Source organism: Mauremys mutica, chromosome 5 (genome assembly GCF_020497125.1).
Source record: "Mauremys mutica isolate MM-2020 ecotype Southern chromosome 5, ASM2049712v1, whole genome shotgun sequence".
Taxonomy (NCBI): domain Eukaryota; kingdom Metazoa; phylum Chordata; order Testudines; family Geoemydidae; genus Mauremys; species Mauremys mutica.
In genome coordinates this window covers 38537363-38560572 of record NC_059076.1, presented here as the reverse complement: position 1 = coordinate 38560572, position 23210 = coordinate 38537363, and the positions used below count along the sequence as shown (strand labels likewise).

Here is a 23210-nt window from a genome sequence, read left to right as displayed (position 1 = left end):
TTTAAGTATTCATATTGCTGTAAAGGATATATGCTTAAGTCACCTTAATCTAAGTTTTATTTTTAATGTATGTAAATATGGGAGCTGCAGAATCAGGGCTGGAGTCTTGTAAAGGAGACTAGCATGAAGGACTGGCCAGAGAATGGCACTACTGATCAAACAGTCATTCCTCTTTCATTTAAAACTTTACAATAAGTTTCCTCCATCTAATGCTCAGATCTCTTCAAATGAAGCTGCTGGAGTCTGGCATTCCAGAAAGCTTTGAGTGCTGGATAGAGCCTCAGTTAAAGCTATCTCCACTAGGACTGAAGAGATTTAGATAGGGCAAATATAATCGTTTTATCAGCTCCCAGTTCCCTAAACCTGCTCTACTCTTAAGATCCCTCTGGGGTAAGGACTAGGGAGACATCTTGGAACACTTTACCAAGCATTGTGGAAGATTCTTCTTCACTGGCAATTTTAAAGTCAAGATTGGATTTTATTTATTTATTTATTTTTTAAGGATATGCTCTAGGAATTATTTTGGGAAAGTTATACTGGTCCTGGGAATGAGAGGACCTGACAAACGTAACCCTAAGGTAACAGGTGAAAAGAAAGGGACTACGTGGGAAAAGGCCCCGGGATAGCAGCAGTGAATTGGAGACTGCAGTACATGGCAGCTGTGTATAGCGTCCCTGGATTGGGATCTGGAGTAGTAGGTGGGCTAGGCTCCCCCACCAGGCAATACTCGAGACGCCTAAAACCTGGAAAGTTTAAAAAGCTCAAGAAAAGGGGCTAGATTTAAAATACCCAGAAAAGGTCTAAAGACTCTGGTGAGGGCAGACTGACAATTCTGGCTGGACTTCTACTAAAAGCCTGAGAAAGGGGCTAGACTGAAAGGGCCCAGAGACAGAGCTGAAGACCCCAGTGAGTTTGGTTAATCTCTTTGCTACCCCCTGGAAGGAGTTCATTCAGTTTTGACTGTATGACTTAGCTGGACACCCGAGCCACTGAAGACCTACCTAGCAAGGCTGGCAACCCACAGGGGGCACCAGGAGCAGGGGAAAAAAAGATTTCAGCACCACACCCAGCCAGTAAGAGGCACTCAAGAGGAAAGTGTCCCTTGTCACAGGGAGGAACTTAGGATAAAGGCAAAAGGAGATCTCCTTGTGAAAAATGGTTCACAGTGGATCCTCCCATCTTGCTCACCATTCTGGCCAAAGTAATAGCAACTAAAAATGTGGGCTATAGAGCATGTGGTCAAAGATTCAAAAGGTGGTCTGGTAAATAATGACAGAATAAAACTGAAGTCCTATGGAGGTGTGGGTTTGACCACAGGCAGAAAGGCCATGACTAGGCCCTGAAGAAATCTAACTTGTGTTGGGCAAGTAAAAACGGAAGGCCCGTGTACTGGAGGAAGGAAGGCACTGACTGCTGTGAGATGGACCCACAATGAGCTAATTGAGAGATCCAACTTCTTCAATGATAGGAAATAATCTAAAATGACTGGGATATCTGCAGAGTTTGAGAAAAAGCTGTGCCCATGTAGGGAAAAGTCTCCATTTAGCTAGGTAGCAGTTCCTAGTTGAAACTTTTCTACTCTGAGTACGAATGGCTTCCAAACATAACCATTCTAGATCTGACGCACATCCAAACACTAGGCTGTGAGGTAAAGTGGGTCTGGATTAGGGTGTCTGATTTTGCCATCTTCTTAACTTAGAAGATCCAGGAAGGGACAGATCCTGATAGAAGAACAGGTTGATATTCTCACAAGTTCTGGGAACCAAAATGTCTGCGCCAGGTGGGTGCCATGAAAATTATTCTGGCCCTGTCATAACAGATCTTTCTCAAGACCTGTGGTAGCAAGGGGATGGGCAAAAAGGCATATCTGTGTTGGTCTGTCCATGGTAACAGGAGAGCATCACCCTGGGAGTCGTGGGCCATAGCTGCTCAGGAGCAGCACTGGGGTAGTTTCCTGTTCATTTGGGACGTAGCATGATCCTATTGGGGTGTTCCCCACCAAGTGGGTATTTCACTCAGGACACAGCTGTGTATTTCCCACTCATGCAGAGAAGTGCCTGCTTAGGTTGTTCACTAGAGAATTCTGAATACCTGGTAAGTAAGTGGCTTGGACAACTGTATGGATTCTGATGGCCCAATTCCAAAGCCTGGCTACTTCTAGGCAGAAGGGAAGGGATCTTGCTCCACCTTGCTTGTTTATATAAAAGCTGTGGTGATGTTGTCCCACATTATTTGGCTCTGGAGTCAATGTATGAGTGGGGAAAAGGCCCTTTAAGCCAGAATGATCTCAGTTCCAGCAGGTTGATGTATAGTATGGCCTCCTGTGAGATCCAAGTGCCCTGAGCATGTGGCCATAGAGGTGAGCGCCCCATCGCAGAAGAGACACATCTGTTACTGTGATGGCACTGGCGGCGGGAGTGAAGGGGACTCCCACTCAAACTCATTCCAGGTTCGACGACCAGGTGAAGAGAGAGGCAATAAGCCTGGCAGGAACAATCACAGTAATGTTCAGATGGTCATTGTCTGGTGAGTAGACAGACCAAAGCCAGTCTATAAGGCAGTGTAAATGAAGTCTGGCAAATAGTGCCACATAAGTACACAAGATTATGTGGTCTAGTAGAGAAAGGCATACTTTGATTATAGTCTTTGGTCTGTGAGTAACCTGTATTATCAAAGACCTCATTAACTGCAATCCTTCTGGGGCAATCTTGCTGAAATTGAGTCCAGTTTCACTCCATTAAAGTTTACCCTCTAAGTGGTGGTCAAAATTGACTTTTTTTTGTTCACACAGACACCCAGCACTGCTAGAAGAGGAAGCAGGGACAAAGTTGCCGACCTGACCTCTTGGTTGGAGCAACCTGTGAGGAGCCAGTCGTCCAAATCTGGGAAGACTGTGTAGCTGTCACATCTCATTTGGGCTGCCACCACAGAGAAAACCTTTGTGAATATCCTGTGTGCTGTTGCTCATCCAAAGGGAAGGACGCTGAACTGGTAGTGATCCTGACCTACTAGGAACCAAAGAAACTTTCTGTGGGATGGATGAACATCTACATGAAAATAGGCATCCTTCAAGAGCCATGAACCACATTCACTCTTGTGGGAAGGGGATTATTGATGCTAGCATAACCATCCTTATTTTGACTTTTAAATAAAGATATTTAGTTGTCAAAGGTCCGGAATGGGGCTCCACCCTCTGTCTTTTTTTCAGACTAAGAAGCAAGGGGAACAGAACCCTCTCCTCCCTTAGCACTCATTCTACTGCCCCTCATTGGAGAGGAGAATCTGCCTCCTGGTGAATAATCTCCTCATGAGAGTGGTCCCTGAAGAGGAACCAGAAGTGGCTGGCATTAATATAAGGTAGTTGGTTCTTGACTGAGGCATCAAAAGTAGGAAAGTGGGAGAGAGGGAACTGATAGAGGTTATGGTAGTAGGTCTCTGAACTCTTGTTGCTTGCTCAGAGGCTCAACTGGAAGAATGTGTGTGAGGGGAGTCTTGGCCTATACACTTGCCTGTGGTGTTTTCTCTTTGGGGCCGGGGTGTAAATTCTCAGGGAGCAAAGGGTCAGTCGAGAATCTTTCAATGGGTGTAGAGACTTATCAGTTCTTTCATTAAACAAGTTTGACCCGCTGAATGCTAAGTCATTTATGGTATTCTGCACCTCCCAGGGGAACCCCGAAGAACAAAGTCAAGACTTACACCTCATAAGTATATCCGTGGCAAGTCCTCTAAATGCTGTGTCCACCGCATCCACTGAAGCCTGTAGGGATGTTTTTCCACTAATCTGACTTTTTTAATGAAGGACTGAAATTGGGCTCTGTCCTCAAGTGGAAGTTTGTCCTTATAATTTGCCAGCCTAGAGTAGTTAAAATTATATTTCGCTAACTGGCTTGATAGTAATACTTCACTATCAATAACAAAGTGAAATTACTTAACTGTTTGGACCAGTAACTATTAATAGTGAAATATTTTTGCACCCACTCAAAATCTAATTTTTATACTAAAAAAGACTGATACCATATGCATCGTTAAAAAATGAAATGCAAAATGACATCATATTACTGCTTCCAGCCAAACCAAACAAGAATCAATTAATAACGTTCTTTCATTGCATATTAAATGTTCTGTTATGCAAATAAATATGGGTTTGTTTTTTTTAAAACCAAAACCCAGAATACCAACCATCTCACATTTGGTTTTATATACAAGTGTACCCAGTATAATCCTTTCCTGAGGGTACATATTTTGCCCCACAAAATTAAGTCTGAAATATTTTCCGTGATGTTTTGACTTTCTTACCTTTGTTAAGCATATGACTGTGCAGCTGTTTTTGTATTAATCCATGATTTTCTTAATCTCATTATCATAGATGTAATCTGTTTCACTTTTCACCAACTGTCATATCTAGAACCAGATATAAAGTTCCCTAAAAAGTGAATATGTCTTCAAGAAGTGATCACTTGTCAGAAGAGTTTGTCCAATGATCTCCAGTTGTGAATCTTGAATGCTACAGTTTGCACTTAGCTTTTTATTTCATGTTAAAATGTTCTTTCCTCCTCTCCTCTATTTTAGGTTACTGGTTTGTGTTTTTCTTGTTATTCCCCTTCCCCCCCCAAATTAGTCTCTGGAAACCTCTTCACTCCTAGAAGAGGGATTTTTTGGGTTGTTTCTGGTATTCCATATAGTTCCGCACATGGTTGACTACTATGTATTTTCTTCATGCAATCTGTTGCTCTTCTGCTGTTTTTGAAAAGTGCTGTGCACTTTGTTTTTACTGAACAGAATGCACATCACACAAGGGTTTTCTTTTCCTCTTTTCTAGATTTGCGTCTTTCTATTAGTGATTAGTTTTGCTATTCCAGCTCTCATTTTACAGCTTGGGTTTGTTCACAGAGCATATGAACTATCGAATTACCTCAGTAGCAGGCATCAGGATACAAGCTTCATCATGTCAGCTTTCAGGTAAACGGCCATTAGCCAAACTGAGGAAATACAGTAATACTGCAACCCATTGCCAAAAGAGAATAAATTTGAATGATGGTCAAAAGAGATGTAAACTCAGATGAGAGAGAATAAGACTAAAATGTGCAGAGACCTCCAGGGATTAATCTGGGATGAGGGAGAAAACATCACTAAATTACCGGTACTCAGAATAATTAACAAAAAAGATATGTAAGAATGTCTGTCTCGGAGTTAGTGGTGAATGGAAAAGGAGATGATCACATGAATCACATAGAACCACTCCTCGACACAGACTACAACCTCTCTGAAAGATCCGAATATGGTGAAGGAAGAGGTTGCATCCCCTAATTCCCGACACCCTAATCAAGAGAGAGTGCTGTATCCCTGTAGAACTTGTCTTCTTCCATTTATTCTACTGCACAGCCACTGTCCTCTTTTGCAGGGAAAGCCTACAGACTCTAAGACTCCCCTCAATCAGGCAATGGGTTCACCTATGGAGCTACATGAGGCATATTTCCTCCCAGGCGAGTAAGAGAACATATGATTGACTCATTGTCTCAAGTAACAAAATATGGAGACTTACCTAAAGTTCCATGTTTTGATGACATTTCAGAAAACTGAATTTAATAAATTATGCTACATTTGATGCTTAAATGTCCCGCCTCATGTTATTGGTTTCAGAAGTAGCTCTTCTGAAAATGACGAAACTATTAAGGACTTGCTGAGTTCACACAGTATCTGGTGGATAACACCAATGCTAATTATGGGTCTTGGTGCTCTTCTTTCTTCCTTGACTAAAGCAACTCTTCCTTCCATTCTGGCTCAGCTTTACCAGAAACAGAAAAGCAACCAAGAGAACATACAAATCCTCCAGTCTTCTTAAAAAAACCTATATGTCTAGGATTCATACTAGGAAGAAGTAATGTTTAGCCCTGCAACTAACTCTCTAAGCCATGAATCAGTTTTCCTGCCAAAGACTCATCAACTTCTCGCAACAGCAACTGTTTGTTTGCAAAAATAATAAATAATAATAATAATAATAATTTAAAAAATAATAAAAATACAAAAAGAGCATTAAAACAAGCAAATGCATTCCTATGCACAGAATGCAGTCGGAAGTGGGAGACAATTAGAGAAGGAAGATCAAGGCAAAGGCATTTCCTGAGAATTAATGAGTGGGTGGAAATGTTTGATAGCCAAGGGCAAAATGGGTTCTTTAATCAGAACAATTCATTCATTCCCTAGACAAATAATATGCTGAAGTTCTTCTAGCTTTTTCTTTTTGCTCATTTGTTATTGCTCTGAACACTTATAATGAAGTTTCCTTTCACTACAGCATCATTGCTCCTTCAGAGCAAGACTGACTAAGTTTGAATGGTGCTATTGTAGTGAAGGCCATCTGTAAATGTATGGAATTAACATCTGGTAAAATAGGCAGTTATAATCTTTTATGAGGTTTAGAACACACTTTTAATCTTACATTTTAGTCTAGAGAACTCTCCATATTTTAGAAACAAATGTTTTCAGCCCATAAGGTCCTTTCCTCTAATATCCATGGAAGTTAAGGATCTCAGCAACTCTTAGGAACAGGCCCACTGTGGCAGTGGATTCAGAGATGCAGAGTTAAGTACTGAGAGCAGTCAGTGGAGTAGGAAACTTTCACCGAACTTTCAGGGGAGTAGTATTTACCTGATTGCATGTGTTTGCATATTCCAATATAAAATTGGCACTTACCTGTGACTGGGGCATCTATGTCCAGCAAGTTTTTTTCCTGACGGAGAATTGAAGCACCCTCTGTTACTATTCTCAAAGCAACACTTTCTTCCAGCCTCCCCTCCTTCATAAGGTGTGCCTTTAAGATATCCACACGGGGTTTTCCATCATTATCAAACACTTCCTTAGCTGTGAGCCGGTGGCTTGGAGGAAATGGGACAGCTGGAAATCACAAACAAAAAATATCTGGTCACTTTACTGGGAAAAGCCACTAGTCTCAAAAAAGATAATCTTTCAAAGCTCTGCTGGCCATCAGCTCTGTCTGAAAACACTTTTGAGCATATATGTGTTAAGTAATATGAATAATCTATTCTTTCTTTATAGCTTGTGGCTATACCATAGACAGCAAATTAACAGCAGCTGTTCAACATGCACATGTGCCCAAAATCTATTATTCAAACATTTTTTAAAAATGTCTTGGACCTACTTTTTATATCCCTTACACATGATTACAAGTGAGTCACTGCTTACAGAAAATGTTAAAAACAGGGGTTGTGGGAGAAGGGAATGGAAGTAAATATTGCTTTAGTAGTATTGCAGAACCATGACATAATGCTCCTTTCCCAGGAAAGATCTTAATATACATTACACTACATCTCAGGTATTTACTGCCCATGTATTTACAGACATAGATCTATCTAGATTAAACCACAATACTTTGCAGACAGCCCCTTCTCTTTAATTACTGGCAGTGTGCCTTTCAAAAATCCCTTCTTTTTTTGTATTAATAGCTTTGCTCTATTAGAAATCATTATTTACATACAATATCCCACAAGCTTAGTCTGTCTCAGTCAAACATTAGTGAAAGAGCTCTAAGACTGTTCTCTTGGCATGTGGAAATGGCATGGTCTAATGCAGGGGTAGGCAACCTATCGCATGTGTGCCGAAGGCAGCATGCGAGCTGATTTTCAGTGGCACTCACATTGCCCGGGTCCTGGCCACCGGTCCGGGGGGCTCTTCATTTTAATTTAAATGAAGCTTTTTAAAAATCTTATTTACTTTACATACAATAGTTTAGTTATATTATAGACTTATAGAAAGAGACCTTCTAAAAATGTTCAAGAAGGAATTACTGGCATGCGAAACCTTAAATTAGAGTGAATAAATGAAGACTCGGCACACCACTTCTGAAAGGTTGCCAATCCCTGGTTTAATGGATAGCAATCTGTGTATTGTCATTATTCGAAGTTCCAGGTTTCGAGCAAACTTCAAGTGCTCTTGCTCTCACTCTCCTTAAGGCAGCAGTAGTTAAAAGCTCAGGTGACGCTCTCAGCTTCCAGGATTAGGTTGCAGTATTATCCCCGCTTAGCCCCCTTTCCCTAGCAGCTAAATTGGAGTGGTATTAGAGGCTTCCTGCCTTGCCAGCTGCAGGGTAATTATATTGAGTCCGGCTACTGTCAAGGGTGGGTCAGATTGTATGGATGCTCAGCGTGAACACAAATGGAAGCTTTAGGAATGATTCAGGACAGCTACATCTACAATACTGTATTATTGAGACACTGCCTTCCTGATAACCATCATACTGGGGGTCACTGGTGTATCTGGAAACATTCAAGCAAGTCTCCCATACTTTTAAGATCTCTTAAACTTAACAATGAATATACTTTTAAAAAGACACTTACTTTGTAGGTTAAAAGCTTTGATACATTAAAAGTCACACACTTCATTTACAACAAAACAAAAAACAAAACAGAACACTGAGAATTCCTAACTCATGTTACTAGGTGATGAAATTTTATAATTTTATAATTTTAATTCCTTTCCACCTCTTCCACTTAGTTACTGCATCAAATCCAGCCTGGACATAAAAAAAAAAAAAAGAGACCAGTCCATTTTGTTTGTTCACACCAAGTTTTACTTTCTGGTTCATATCATGCATTAGCATAATGCTGAAATTTCTGGGTTGCAAACACCACAGGAAATTTTTAAATCTAGACAAAAATCTCTTTTCATTCAAATAATTCTATTAATATTGGGAGAATATAAGAACATAAAAACAGCCATACTGTGTCAGACCAAAGGTCTGTCTAGCCCAGTATCCTATCTTCGGACAGTGGTCAATGCCAGGTGCCCCAGAGGGAATGAATAGAACAGGCAATCAAGAGATCCATTCCCCATTAAACACGCACAAAATAAGGAGAGATGCTGTCTTCAGACTTTAAAGAGACAAACAGTCTAGCGCCAAAATGTAGGTTTTGCTTTTAAAATTAGGCTTGGAAAGCCAGTCAATTGACCAGTCAAGTAATGCCAATTATTTGACCACAGTCAAATATTCCAGCAAGAATGCCCTGCTGTACGCTGAGGCCTACCTTTTTGGTTGCACAATGGTGCCATCTGTTACCAAGCCCACATCAATGTCTTAATCACTCACTTTGCTACATGCTAATGCCACGTGTTGGTAAAAAGGTGCACTAACTGAAGGTTGAGCATCTTGATTGGCTGGAAAACGTTTGAACGAACAACGTATGTAGGTATGTATAACTTCATTTGTATACCAGGGTATAAATATACATGGAAGTTTACAAAGGACATTAAATAAGTTAAATGATACACTCCTTCCCCTGAAGAGCTTACAATCTAAACGGTCTATACAGAGAAATTAATTCTGAAGGCCATGAGAGATGGAAAGGAAGGCTCCCAGTCATTGAATGTTCTTCCCACCACAAGAGAAAAGATGCATGCAAGGGTGCTGGAACAATGTGTATAGTGGGAGTGCTGAGAGCCATTGAACCAAACTGTAAACCTTGTATATAATGGAAACCGCCTCAAGATGAGGGGTGCTGCAGCACCCCCAACACCTAGTGGCAGATTAACAAATTTAGGCCCTCAAAAAATTGCCGTCCCCCGGTGCACGCCAGCTCACCTCCGCTCCCCCGCGGCAAACCTGGGAGGGAGGGGGCGAGAAGGGAAGTTGTGGCGCTCGGGGGATGGCGGTGGTGGAGCAGAGATGAGCTGGGGCGGGGAGCAGTTCCCGGCCCCCCCCCGGGTTACTCCCCGTGCCCACAGGACCCAGCTCACCTCTGCTCCGCCTTCTCCGAGTGCCGCTACTCACTTCTCCCTCCCTCCCAGTGCTTTCGCGCAGCAAGCCTGGGAGGAAGGTGGAAGGAGGGAAGCGTGGCGCACCTGGGGGAGGAGGCGGGCCGGGGATTTGGGGAAGGGGCGGAGTTGGGGACGGGGCGTGAGCAAATTTGCACCTCTGCAAATTTGCCGCCCTAGGCCTAGGCCTTGTTGGCCTAGGCGATAATACACCGCTGCCAATACCCCTAGTTCCAGCACCTATGGATGCACGGACATTGAACTGCTTGAAGAGTTAGCTTGTTGCCTACCTAGCATTGGTGGATTTAAAACACAGACTTTAATCTTTCATAATTGCTAGGTGCGTGTTTGATTTCTAGTCTATTTCCTTTTTCTTTTCTATTCAGTCTTGAATAATATTCACATTTAAATGCTAACATGGTTAAAAAAAATCTTTCATTTTAAAGAACTTCATCGTGTTTTATATTTTTCTGAGTTAAAATAACTCAGTTAAGTGACTTGGTTTTTGTAATTAGATGCAAGTATTTATGGCTAAGACAATTGGAGACCATAAAGTCTTAATCTTTTTTGTTACTGTTCCAATAAAGTAGTGTGCTTTAAAATATTTGACCACTTTTGACGTTATCTTGACAATATTTGACCCATCATTTTTGTACCATTCAAATGTCCAACCCTTTTTACTATATATATATATTTTTTTTTGAAAGCAAAACCAAAATAAATTTTGGTCCTAAATTACTGGGTCTTTAAATGTCTGAAAACAGTGTGCCTACCAATTTTGACCAGGTCTGTGTGCATATATGTATTTACTTGCATTTCTAAAGAAGTTTAAAATCGACTGCTTCACTACTCTCATCTCCTGTGCTGCTGCTCCTCATACCAGGTTCATTATCTATACAAGGCATTTCAGAGTACCAACCCCACATTCCACTGTGGCAGCACAGGCTGGAAAACAAGTTAATAATTTGTTTAGTTCTCTGTTTGACTACTAGCATCCCTAATGTCCTTAGCACAGCTCTGGGAATATGGTTGTTAATTAACTGCTGCTGCAATGCCATAAGAGGGAACACACAATTGTTCTTGGCTCAGTAGTACAAACACATAAAATATGAGCTATTATTTTTCCCCTTTCATTTCTTAATGTTTTAACAGAGGCTCTGGATTCTAGTTATCTTATTAATGGAGGGTGGGGGGAATCCAGCAACACTTCCCACAGAAGGTTTTAAAATATTACACATAAAAAAGGGGGTATAAATAGGTAACATTTAGGGATCAAGTTACTTGCCAATGTCCTTTAAAGTGAAATTTTGGGACTACCTGGAGGATCAGAGGGCTTTATGGTACAGAACATTACTGCATAAGCCTATCACCTCGGGAAACTCAAGTTCAAATCCTGTGCAAAGGAATTAGGGTGATACTAGTAGGCTGAGATCACCAATCGGCATTTGTCTCCAAAACCACCTGCAATTTGTCATGATTACTTCTCTCTCTCCTCAGAATAAGTTTAGGAATAACAGCAAGGGAATTGCAGGTTGCCAATGCTTTTTGTGCTAAATTCACACACACAAGTCACTATTAGGAGCTGAACCTACAAATCCATCTAATGTCACTAGTAACATCTAGATGAGTTTTTATTCAATTTGGTTTAGTTTAAGTTAAGTTAACTTTAAAGGATGACAAAGCAAGGAAGAGAAATTATGATGATACCACAACTGAGTAAAATAAGTGTGTTCACATGACAAATTCAATTTATCACCTTCTGTTGCCATTCAAAGAGCCATTGGCTGTAAAACTGAAGAATTTGAAATACACAGCCTGTCCGCATAATTTTTTATGCCCTTTACCCATCATTCCTCAGACAATAGGAAACAAGTAAACTGTGCACACATATTATATATGCACCACATCCATAAACCATTTTCTTCCCTTGCTCCTCTAGTCTTCACTAAGAAAATAGAAGCGTGCTGTCATACTCTTCTCAGCTGGGCAAAGGCCACCAAAAAAGGTCAATGACCCAAATAAGCAAACAAAAGTAAAATTTACATTTCTGTCCTTTAATATCAAAATGACACCATGAAAATGCAATAATACAATTTAGTTTTAAGAATTAGCAAAGGGCTATGGTTGCTGCTAAATTCTAACCAACATTCAATTCAGCATTTTTAACTAAATTTTATTCCTCTAAATTTCTTAAATGAGGCTCCCGATTTAAAATTTAACTCTCCAAATGAGGAGTGTCCCTATAATGCAAGCTGGCTTGCATTTTGGAGCAGGCCTGGAAAAAAAATTTTTGATGCCTTAAACCACAAAGTCATAACCAATACTCATCCAGCACCATCACAACAGTGTGCACAGGATTATCTTAAGTATTCTGGAGAGCATTAAAGAGATGATGATTTGGAATACACGCCAAAAAGAATACACGATTAAAAGTCTATCCCTTTCATACTGAGAGAAATCATTTGGTCCCTGCATCTCCCTCCCATTGCACCTCCAGCATCCTCCTACAGAAGTGGAGCCCAGGTCATTCCTCTTTTCCACTAGGAATGGTAGCCAACTGAAAAACATTTTTCATTAAAATTTTCAGAGATTTCCCCAACCCCTGAATTTTCCTCCAGATCTATTTCTAATCCTAGTAACTGGTTTATATCAGTTTACTTTTTCTAAGTCTAGTGTCCCAAGAAGGGTTAGATCATTTTTAAAAGTAAAGCATATTCTTCTTTACATTTCTACTGTAGTTCGGCTTCCCTCAGAAATTTAACTACAGTAGACATGTAAAGAAGGCGAGAAGCTATGTGCTTTGTGAGACCTGTGAAGATATACACATTAGTTGTCCGGTATTTAAAAGCAAGTCAACCCCAGTTTTATGAGCTATTAACTATTCATTATATTCAGGGAATAGAATAATCATGGGATGGCTTTAGGGGGAGAACCCAGCTTAAACAGCATACGTATTAGGCATGTTTATGTATAGTAGTGTACCCAACCTGGTACCCAATCTTACAAAGGAGTCTTGCATTTATAAACAGAGAACAAAAAACACTAAATATGTTTTTACCTATTGGTTTATAGAAGACAGTACACAGTTTCTGTGGCTCAGCACTGTAAGTGCTCTGAAAGCAGATTTTTAATAAACAGACACTAATTAGAAAAGCTGTTGTTCCAGCTGCAGGTGATTAATGATTAATTAGTGAAAACACAAGTGACTGAATGCACTTAGCACAAACAGCACCTTCCATTATCAGAATCTGAATATTGTGTGTATGCACACATATATTTGCATACATACACAGGCATAAAAAATAGTTTCATACTGAACTCTGTTAACACACACAGTTATTAAAATCACCAACAGAGGGCAGGAGCAATCACTACAACATGTATAGCAGAGCCATATAAATTTCAGCTTAATCACTTATTAAAGTAACTCTTCTAAGTGAAAACTTTTAGCTATATTTCAGTTTCCCTGCACCTGGCTGCAAATGTGTGACTATTTCATTTTCACTTGCAGCAATAACTGAAAAACACAAATTTTAAAAGATTATCTTTGCTTAAAAAAAAAGCAATTAAGGGCCTAGTCTGGTATAAACAGTGCAGAAAAATTACTTATAAAAATGTATTTAAAAGGGGGACTTGCAATTGTGGTTTCACTTTTTTATGGAATCTTCCCTCCTATTGGTGAGGAAATATCATCCCTTTGGCAACTATAGCACTTGGTAAAGTAATATCACCAAAGTATTTCCTGTGTACTAGCCAATTTTGAGATTTGCCAAGCGGAAACAAAGAACCAGCACTATATATCCAGCCAGCATTCTGCAGCCCAAGAGTGGTCCAAAAGATAATACCTGGAGCAATCTAATGTAGATAAATTAGGTTCAATAGACAATGCAGGAAAGATAGTGATGTGAGTCTAAACTGACATTGAGAATTCAGGACAGAATGGTGTGACCAATGGACCTCATTATATACTATTATGTATAATGGAGCTTACAGGATATATTTTCAGCCCAGGGTTTTAGTGGCACAAATCCCAGTAATATGAGTGAACATTGCACTGCAAAAGTACATAATATTAATTTTCTACTTCTAAGTGAAATGTGTCTAAGACTGTTTCCTGTATACTGCAATCCTCACCATCATTTAACATGTTCTAAGCATTCTGCCTTAGTAACTGCTCATTTCTTTTTGTGGGTATTCAGAAGACCCAGCATAAGAAATAACATTCAGATCTTAACAATAAAGGGTTGGCATACATGCCACATAAACAACAGACAACGAGATAAAGATCTCAACACAGTCAATGGCATCCTCTTGAGAACTGAAAAGGCACACACCAGGGGATTGTCTTGTGTTTCATTGCCTAGGGTCCCCTGCCTTGTGCTCTCAGCTTTCCTGAGGACATTCCAAATGGCAAAGGAAGATGTCAAGCCCTCTATCTCATTGCTCCTGTAAAATTTATTTTACTGAAAACCAAAGCAAATAAATAAATCAGATGAGCTATGCTTAATTCCAGTTGCTCCAAGTGGACACTGCATAGAAATTAGCCGGAGGAAGTTTTAATCCTTTGTTAATGGATTATTTGCTTAAACTAAAATTCTATACCATAGTAATAATAGTCTCACAAAGTAAGTTTTCAATAGAAAAAAATCATTTTTCCTGAATTTGAGTTCCTTGTAATTTAACTCCCTCTGTAACAAAACTATGAAATTTTACATTTGTGATCTGTGAAACTACTGCAACAATTTCTCAATTAAAAAAAAAAAAACATGTATAATCAACCATCATTTCAATATTATGATATAGGTCATTTACCTTTGATATTAGCCTACTATTTTTGAACTTCCCAAGGAACATCATAATCAATTATTTATATTACAATAGCATCTTGAGGCCCCAACTGAGAATGTGCTATGAATGGGTCAGCTGCAGTTAGGGTGACCAGATGTCCCGATTTTATAGGAACAGTCCCAATATTTGAGGCTTTTTCTTATATAGAAGCCTATTACCCACCCACTCCCGTCCCGATTTTTCACACTTGCTGTCTGGTCACCCTAGCTGCAGTACTGGGGCCTAAGGGGTTTTTCCGAAGTCATACAAGAAGTCTGTGGCCAAGCCAGGAAATGAACACAAGTGTCTTGAGAAACCCAGCACCACAATTGCAAGACCACTCTTCCTAATTTTTACTGCATAACTCCTGTTAAGTGAATACAGTGTAGTTGTAACACTGTCAACTCAAATAATCAATTACATTTTCTTTAACAAACTAACTAGTTCACAAGAGGTTCGTACATTTAAAAAGAATGATGCACAAATTTTTAATCACAATCCCGCTGTAATTATTCTTCCTTTCACCCACTTATGCAGTATGCTCCTGTGGCTTAATGGTAAAGAGCTATTAAATAATCAGTTCCTAAAACAAGTGTTACAAATAAAATGTAGGTAAAGAAAAAGTGACTGTAAATAAAGAAACATTGATCAAATGGTTTTCATAATTTTAAGATTTTAATAACCATGCCAGTGGTTTTCACTTCAATAGCAAATTCTTAAAAGCTTTTAGATACTGACCACACATGAGATCTTTTCCAAACTGTAGTGAAGTACAAATCCTGAAATCCTTTCCCAGACTGAGTCCTTAATTTATGCTTGCACACATGTACCACAAAGGTACGTGCGCACACCATGGTCACTCTCAGAATCATAACATGATCAGATTACCATTTATCCATGAACTTTACAGAGGAAGGGTTGTTCCATTTGTTTGCTTTGCTTTTCAGATACTTACATTATACACAGAAGATACAGGAGCTAAAATGAATCTCTTTTTTCCAATAGAGGCAAAGGAGAAGGGTGGAGAAAGAAAGATGTTTTTCTTCTCAACGGGAGAGAAAGCTTTTATTTCTCCTGACTCAGGAGGTAGCACCTCAGCTCAAGAATTCTGTATCACACCTATGCTTTACAATATTCTTGAAGACAAACTCTGAACAGCAGCACTTCATTTTTACCGCAGTTCTTTCCTGTATGCACCACTGGTGATAAGATCACAAAAAAATGCCTAAAAGGAAGCCAGATAGTACTTTCATACCAGATTGGGGGGGAGGAGGGGAGAGAGAGAGAGACACACACACACACACACACCCCATGCTATGGCAACCAAAGCTCTGTTTTTAAGTTCCATTTATTCTTAAGATTTACACTTTCAAACAACACTAAATGTTTTTTCCTCTAGATTGAAAGCTCTTTGGAGCAAGAACCAAGGCCTTCATTTTCAAAAGCAAGTAGCAGTTTTGGATGCCCAAACAGAGACATCATGCAAGGGTCTGATTTTCAGAGGGTAGATGCTAGCTGCTTCTGCAAATGAGGATTCAGAAAACGTCTCAGGTTGACCACCCAAATAGAGAAATCCAAAGTTATGATCACTTGTGAAAATTTCAGCCCATGTCATTTAATATGTTGGTTCAATACCCAGCATATTTTGGATATTACTGTGATACTACTACTAATAATAATTTCTATGCAAAACACAGAATGTTTAATCTACACTTCTTTTAGAGTGTATGCGATCATGGCTACAAGCCAACTCATGGAAAGGTAGCCAAAAGTCAACCCTTTAAGTCACATAAAATATCTTCATTAAACATAGACATGGTAAGTAAAACCAGAATTATGTATCTAAATAATAAAATAATAATAAGTAAAACCAGAATTATGTATCTACAAGCTTTTCATGTGGATGAGGATCATAACAATCGCCAAGGAGAGATATACGAGCTTCTACATAATAAGAATATTGCGAAGTTATAATAATTGTGGACTTGTTTTGTCTACTAGTTTACCATGGCGTACAGTAAGCAGAAAATGAGTCATTACCATCAATGGTTGCTAAGAGGCAGTACAGTAAAACTTCACATACAGCAGAGAAACTGCCTAATAACATGCTCTGTGGGAATAGCACTGCTATAAAACAGAGCTGGCATAAAGTGGACAGTTCAAAATATGAACAGTGCTAAGAAAACATGAAATTTGTTATATGTGACAAACACCATTTCCCAGAGTTTCTTGCAGGCATCACAGTCAATACTTCAAAATTCTCCCGTGTGGCAATTCTTAATGTGACACAGTTTGATAAATATACACATACACTAACTTGCATACATATAGGTACATTTACTCAAAGAAAAATGAAGCTAAAGTGACTTTTAAATGGTTAAATCTGCCATGTCTATATGGATAATTTACTCTGTGACACAGCAAAAAGGGAACATCATTACAACCATAAAGAAAGATATGGATCAATATTCTATACAGCTGAAAATTCATAACCAAGAATATTTCAGAGATCATATTAAAAGACTGTCGTCCCCCCACCCCCTCCTTTCATTCCTCATCACTCTTTCCCTTCCATTGCCATCTCTAGGAAAATCCTCTGAGTCTGATATCTCTTTCCAGGCAACCTATGCCTTTAGGAGAAAGCCACTTTAAGATGTATTATCTGTGATTTGCCTATTTACCAAAGGAAAACTCGAAGATATTGAAAAGACAGACTAGGTTTTTGGTATGATAGTAACTGAAAAGCAAAACAGAGTACGAATATGAATGAATCCCCTATTTAAAAAAAAAACTAAGGCTTTTTTTGTAATCTGATCAAAACTGTTCAGGTGGCAGATGAAGACTAAGAAGTAAAACTAATCTCAGTATTGAGGTGGGATGTGTATTTTGGCAAGAAGAGTTGGTCACATTCTATGTTAGCTACTTTTAATATTCTACTACAGTGAATACACAATTCTTTTTAGTTTAGAACTATAACTGGCTCCAATGGTAATGGCCATTTTAAGTATAGGGACTTGGTTATATGTTTTGGAATGAAACCTATAAGCGCGTCCACTGTAGGATACAATAAAATTTAACTAATGCCATTTGGTATTAATTGTGCACACAAGGTATTTCAGAGTCGTTTCACAAAAGAATTTTGAGAGATTGAAACATGAAATTATAGAAGACAGTGTTTTCATTTGCCCTAGCCACTGTAAGGTACTGAATGAAAGACCTCAGCAAGTTTTGCAGACAGCAAGAGAACACAGATGGACATCTTACATGGAACTTTTATATGCATATGAAATAAGAGTTTTAAAAGCCCAAATACTCACAATGTAAAATGGATTTAAAGGGAGAATAAACTATTTTACAGAGATAACTGTTTAGGAAAATTAATTCCACAAATCTATGGCCAAGATACATTTAAGGGCATCTGAGCTTTTAAAATGCGGATCACTCATCCACCTATTTTCGCATATTAAGGATCAATTAAAATCAGTTCCACTCTCTGCAGATGCACCATCTTAAGAACAAGGTGCATCCCCTTATGCAGGAAGGGGAGGCAGTAATGCGTGCATCAGGAACCCTGAGTAAGGTATAAAGAAATTGCTCAGATTGAAAAGGAGATGCTAATAATTGGGTCTGATGTCTTAGTACCACTAGTAGAGATAAACTAAAAGAAGAAACAGATGTTAATGAGCAGACAAACAAGAGCTCATTTTCCCATGACACCTGTACTGTGCAAACCAAAGCAAATTTTGGACTTATAGATACAATTGAAAGAAAACAAGAAGGTGTGTTTACTACTCTGAGAGGCACACAAAACTACCATCTAAACTGTCAATAAGGCAACCAGCGCGCCTGAGAACAGTGATAACAAGCGGAAGCCACAAAAAGTCATTACCCATGGAAATAGGGAGCCAGATGTATTGGAAAAATGGTACAGAATGACAAATACTTGGGAGAACCCAGATTCCTCCTGATACAGGTGATATAGGAAAAAGGTAGATTTCTCACGAGACAGCTGGGGCTATGAGAGAATCTAGATCAGCATCAGAAGAATCATTTCGGATGCTGGGATTGCAGAGGTTAACCAACTGCAGAATAAATTTCACACTATCACCAACAAAGTCACCAAGTCCGTACAGCACACAACGAAGCTGCGTTAGCAGCAGCCTGGCATGAGTTTTGTTAGCAATCATGTCTGAGGAAGCCATCCAGATACATATAGGACTGAAATAAGATATAATTGACTAATGAAGTGAGCTTGAAAAAGCATTCCAAAAATCTGTTGAGTAGTTATGTCATTCCAACATGTATGACCAAAGAAGAATTAAAGTAGCTAAAAAATAGAAATGCACAGACAGGCGTCATGTTACTTATATGGGACAGATTGTGCTAATGAGAACTCAACATTAGCACATGTGTAGCTCTGCTACTTACTTAAACTTCTCAACATTCCCAATGTGAAGTAGATATTTTCAGACATTGCAACATTCTTGTTCTTATTAACTGTTCAAGCACCCACTGAGCCTTCCCTCCAACCAACCTGGTTCCCAAGTGCTCACTAAATCAATGCCCTATCAACGATTCCAGCTTTTTTAATATGCAGATACGGGATATGACAGACCGTCTACCATTTACATGTGCACTTGACACACGAAGCAAGCTGAAGTGATGTGAACAAAAACAGCCACTTTGCTCCCACTTCTTAGGAGGCTCTTTTTCTCCATCAACTGTGGGTGAAGTGAATGGAGACCACATTGCTGACTGTATCATATGATGAGAGCTAATCAGAACCCTTCATAATTCAAGTAGGTCTGGCCAAGGTTGCCCACACAGCTCAGGTTAACGCACTTCATTCTATACTTGAAATACTCATCCTCAGCCAGTCTTTTGAGCATACATTAACCATTATGGTGGGAGGTAATTCTATGGTACAGACTGTCCAGAGGGACTAAGGTGAGAAGACATTTTTACTTCATGACCTTTGCAGGATTTGAATCTAGTATTCAAGAGCAAGATGTTATTTCGCCAACTCACTAGAACATGCTACTCTAAGGGAGAGGGAGCTAGAGGACTTGACTTCCAGAGATTATTAAAGCACTATACTAACTGCCTTGTGCCTGGAGCCACTTTATTACTTCTCAATAATGGAGGTAAATTCTTGACAGGATAGTCTCCCCACTACCCATCAGATCAATCGACTCCTAGGGACCTTTTCATAAGCATATTACCAACACAGACAATAACGACACCTCTAGGTGTCACCATTAACTTGGAACACCCAGAACAGGACTGAAGTTCTGTCAATTCTGTGAAATGATTTGGCTCAAGTATGTAAGAATTTTTAGTGCCTTCATACCTGAATTCTTTGCATTATCTTGCCAGTGCAGTTACCTAACCTTTGACCTATTGGATACCGTGGACAAGGTCACCATTAGAGTGCTGCTTTATTCCTCCCTGCTACTTTTTCTGCAAGTGGGGATTCTACAGCATTCTGAACAATTCCACATTTACAATCACTATTTTTAAAAGTCACTTCTCCAAATCTGAAATTATGGATACAAATATGTGCTAGTTTTATAGATTATTATTATTAACATCAACTACATCTATTAACACCTTTTCTAGTATGATCACAGAAAAGTTCCAAGATTTGTGCCCTAACTGCGCTCTCCATTTTCTTTAGTTTGCATTGCATGCTCTCCTCCTCACCATCAAGCTCCTTCTACATGCACCATATAAACAAGTTGGTTACTGCATGTTGGCATCTCAGAGATGCCAGTTTACCTCCTGTTGCATCCAATGACGCTACAGATGGCCATTTTTTTTATTGGGGTTTCATAGTAATCTTTAATGCAGTCACTCTTGTGTGCTAAGTGAGTAGCCAGTGGAAGGCTTCATGTAGAGTAAACAGGTTAATTTGTCCATCTTCATTTTCCCTTGGTATCTTCTGCACATCATATGGAACACCTTTAGGTTTTAAAGAATGGCTCAAGTTGAAATATAAATTTGTTATTTTGAGGCAGCAAGCGTAGAAGCATTTCCATAACCTGTCTACTATTTCTGGAAGCTGGTGTTTGCTCCACTCCCACTGCCAAAGTAACCAAGTCAAAATTCATTTAAATATTTCCATTTAAATTCTGACAGCAAATGGTTGTTTACCTAACTGAGAACGAACTGAAGTTTGTTCAGCAGTGACTAACCAATTACTGTACTTTATTCATCATAGGTACTGTTGAAATAATATAACAAATGCATTCTCTCTATAATATTATAGATTTTTATATTACCTTATATCTAATAGTGTGGTATAAGTGTCCTAATGGCTAAAATTTGGGATTGCTCCATTACCCTTGAATGGAGAAGGCAAAAGGAACTTTGTCACCTTAGGTCACCCCAGACAAATATCAATAAAACTTTTATATCAAATCACACACACATTACTACGCATATACAGCATAAAAGCACATTTTGATATATGTTTTAGGATTTTTTCAAGAAGCGTATTAGGACAGTCAAGATCTCCTTTCAAACACAATTGCACTTCTAGCCTAAATATACACACACGTTTATATTTTATTTTACTATGATGAAGATAAATGTGTTCATCCAAGCTGTTCTTGCTGCTTTTACTATAATTAAAACCTGAGTCAGTATAAATTTAGTAAACTACCACAATCTTTACCCATTCTCTAAAAATAATGGTCCCCCCCGACACAATCCTACTTCTCCCCAACCTCAACTCCCAGTCTCTTCCCAATCCCTACTCCAACACCCAAACTACAGATGAGCTTTGCACTGTCTGTAACATTAAAAAAAACCAATAATAAACACACATCTGCCAGAATATTCATAAATATGTACACATGCACGTGCGCGCGGGCACACACACGGTTGAAAAGAGTTAGATAGTTTAAAACAAAAACTTTCCTTTAAGAAGGTTACTTTGAAATTCCAGAATTTTTGTTCTTTACAAAGTCCAGACTTTTGTGGAGGGTTTTAATCTTAAATATAAAATTGTAGGGGCTGTGAGTGGTCTTTTCCAATGGCTGCCCCAAGATATCCTTTTTTTTTTCCAGCCTACTAACAACATACACAAAGCCCAAAAGATTTGCAAAATACAAAGCAATTTGTGTCCCTGACCTAGATAAGAAAGGCCATTTGTTTCCCCTCCTCACATACAAGATCCCTCAAGATTATACATAAATATCTTTGACCTTTATTATCATCCAAACTAGACTGGAGCATAGGGTAACAAAACAACTACAAAGAAAAATACAGAAGGGAAAACAGTTAAACTTAACAGCAATCCCTTCCGATGAGGACTAATGCATGTGCATTTAGAACTGGAAAATCTGATCAGAGTTTCCTGGTCTCATCAGCAAAGTTTGTTTTTCTACTTTGTGTGTCACACCCAACTTTTTTTCCGAAAGCCTTCAAATGCACGCTGTCAAGCTTTGTTTTTATTCACTTTTGGAACACAGAACAGTAATTATACACCGTTTAAATTCCTTTACAGGAACAATTCATTTGGAGAAAATAAAGTCAGGAAAAAAATTATAACAATGGAAAATACCACAGCTTTTCCAATGCCTAGATAAGGAACACACGTGCACTACAACATTTTAGTGAAGGATAAGTTATCCTGTATTACTGGCCTTAACAACTGTTCCCAGTTCACAGCATTTGTAAACTGATTAAACTTAGGTAAAAATACACTTTATTTAAATCCATTAAAATATGCATATTCCAGACCCTGCATAATTTCCAGTTTTAAACTATAGCCTATGGAGCCATTTATTTCCAGGTCACTGGTTCAAACCCAAAGTAGGTTAACATAAGAGCGGCCATACTGGGTCAGACCAAAGGTCCATCTAGCCCGGTATCCTGTCTTCCGACAGTGGCCAGTGCCAGGTGCTCCATAGGTAATGAGAATGAACAGAACAGGTAATCACCATGTGATCCATCCCCATCGCCCATTCCCAGCTTCTGGCAAACAGAGGCTAGGGACACCATCCCTGCCCATCCTGGCTAATAGCCATTGATGGACCTATCCTCCATGAACTTATCTAGTTCTTTTTTGAACCCTGATATAGTCAGGTTGGTAGATGGTATCAAGCTTCGGTCTGAATTGTTATTTGGCAACCTATGCGGAATAAGTGTCAGAGGGGAAGTCTGACAAAGTGGGTATTCACCCATGAAAGCTCATGCTCCAATACTTCTGTTAGTCTATAAGGTGCCACAGGACTCTTTGTTGCTTTTATGTGAAATAAGTGATACTTTAGAAAGGAAACAATCACATTTAGACAGTTTATAACAGGAACCATGTCTGATGTGTTAGTACAGCACCACACACAACAGAGATCTTGGTTAGAAGCCTCTGAGGGCTCCTGCAATGCAGCCATCACAACAAAACAAGTCACCCTTGTAGCCAGCCTCAGCAAAGAAGTCAAGGACTTATGGGAAAGTGTTTTCCCTTTAGAACATGGTTGAAGTACAATGAACATGTAGTGTGAGGAAGTTCACTTTCTGTGTATTTTCTTATACCGGCCATATGAATAAACATGCTAAATCAGTCACTAAGTGGGAAGAAACAAAAGGGCAGCTAAGCTAACCATCTAAAG

General features: G+C 39.2%; 1 protein-coding gene across 4 annotated transcripts in view; it reads right to left on the bottom strand.

Moving 5' to 3' along the window:
• The window catches only part of PPP3CA (protein phosphatase 3 catalytic subunit alpha), a 304975-nt gene that overhangs the window by 168562 nt on the left and 113203 nt on the right, over positions 1–23210 (bottom strand). For all 4 annotated transcript variants that reach the window (XM_045018965.1, XM_045018964.1, XM_045018966.1 and 1 more), the window contains one exon: positions 6694–6894. In XM_045018965.1, the coding sequence (XP_044874900.1) occupies positions 6694–6894 (201 nt within the window). The remainder of the gene's footprint in view (positions 1–6693; positions 6895–23210) is intronic.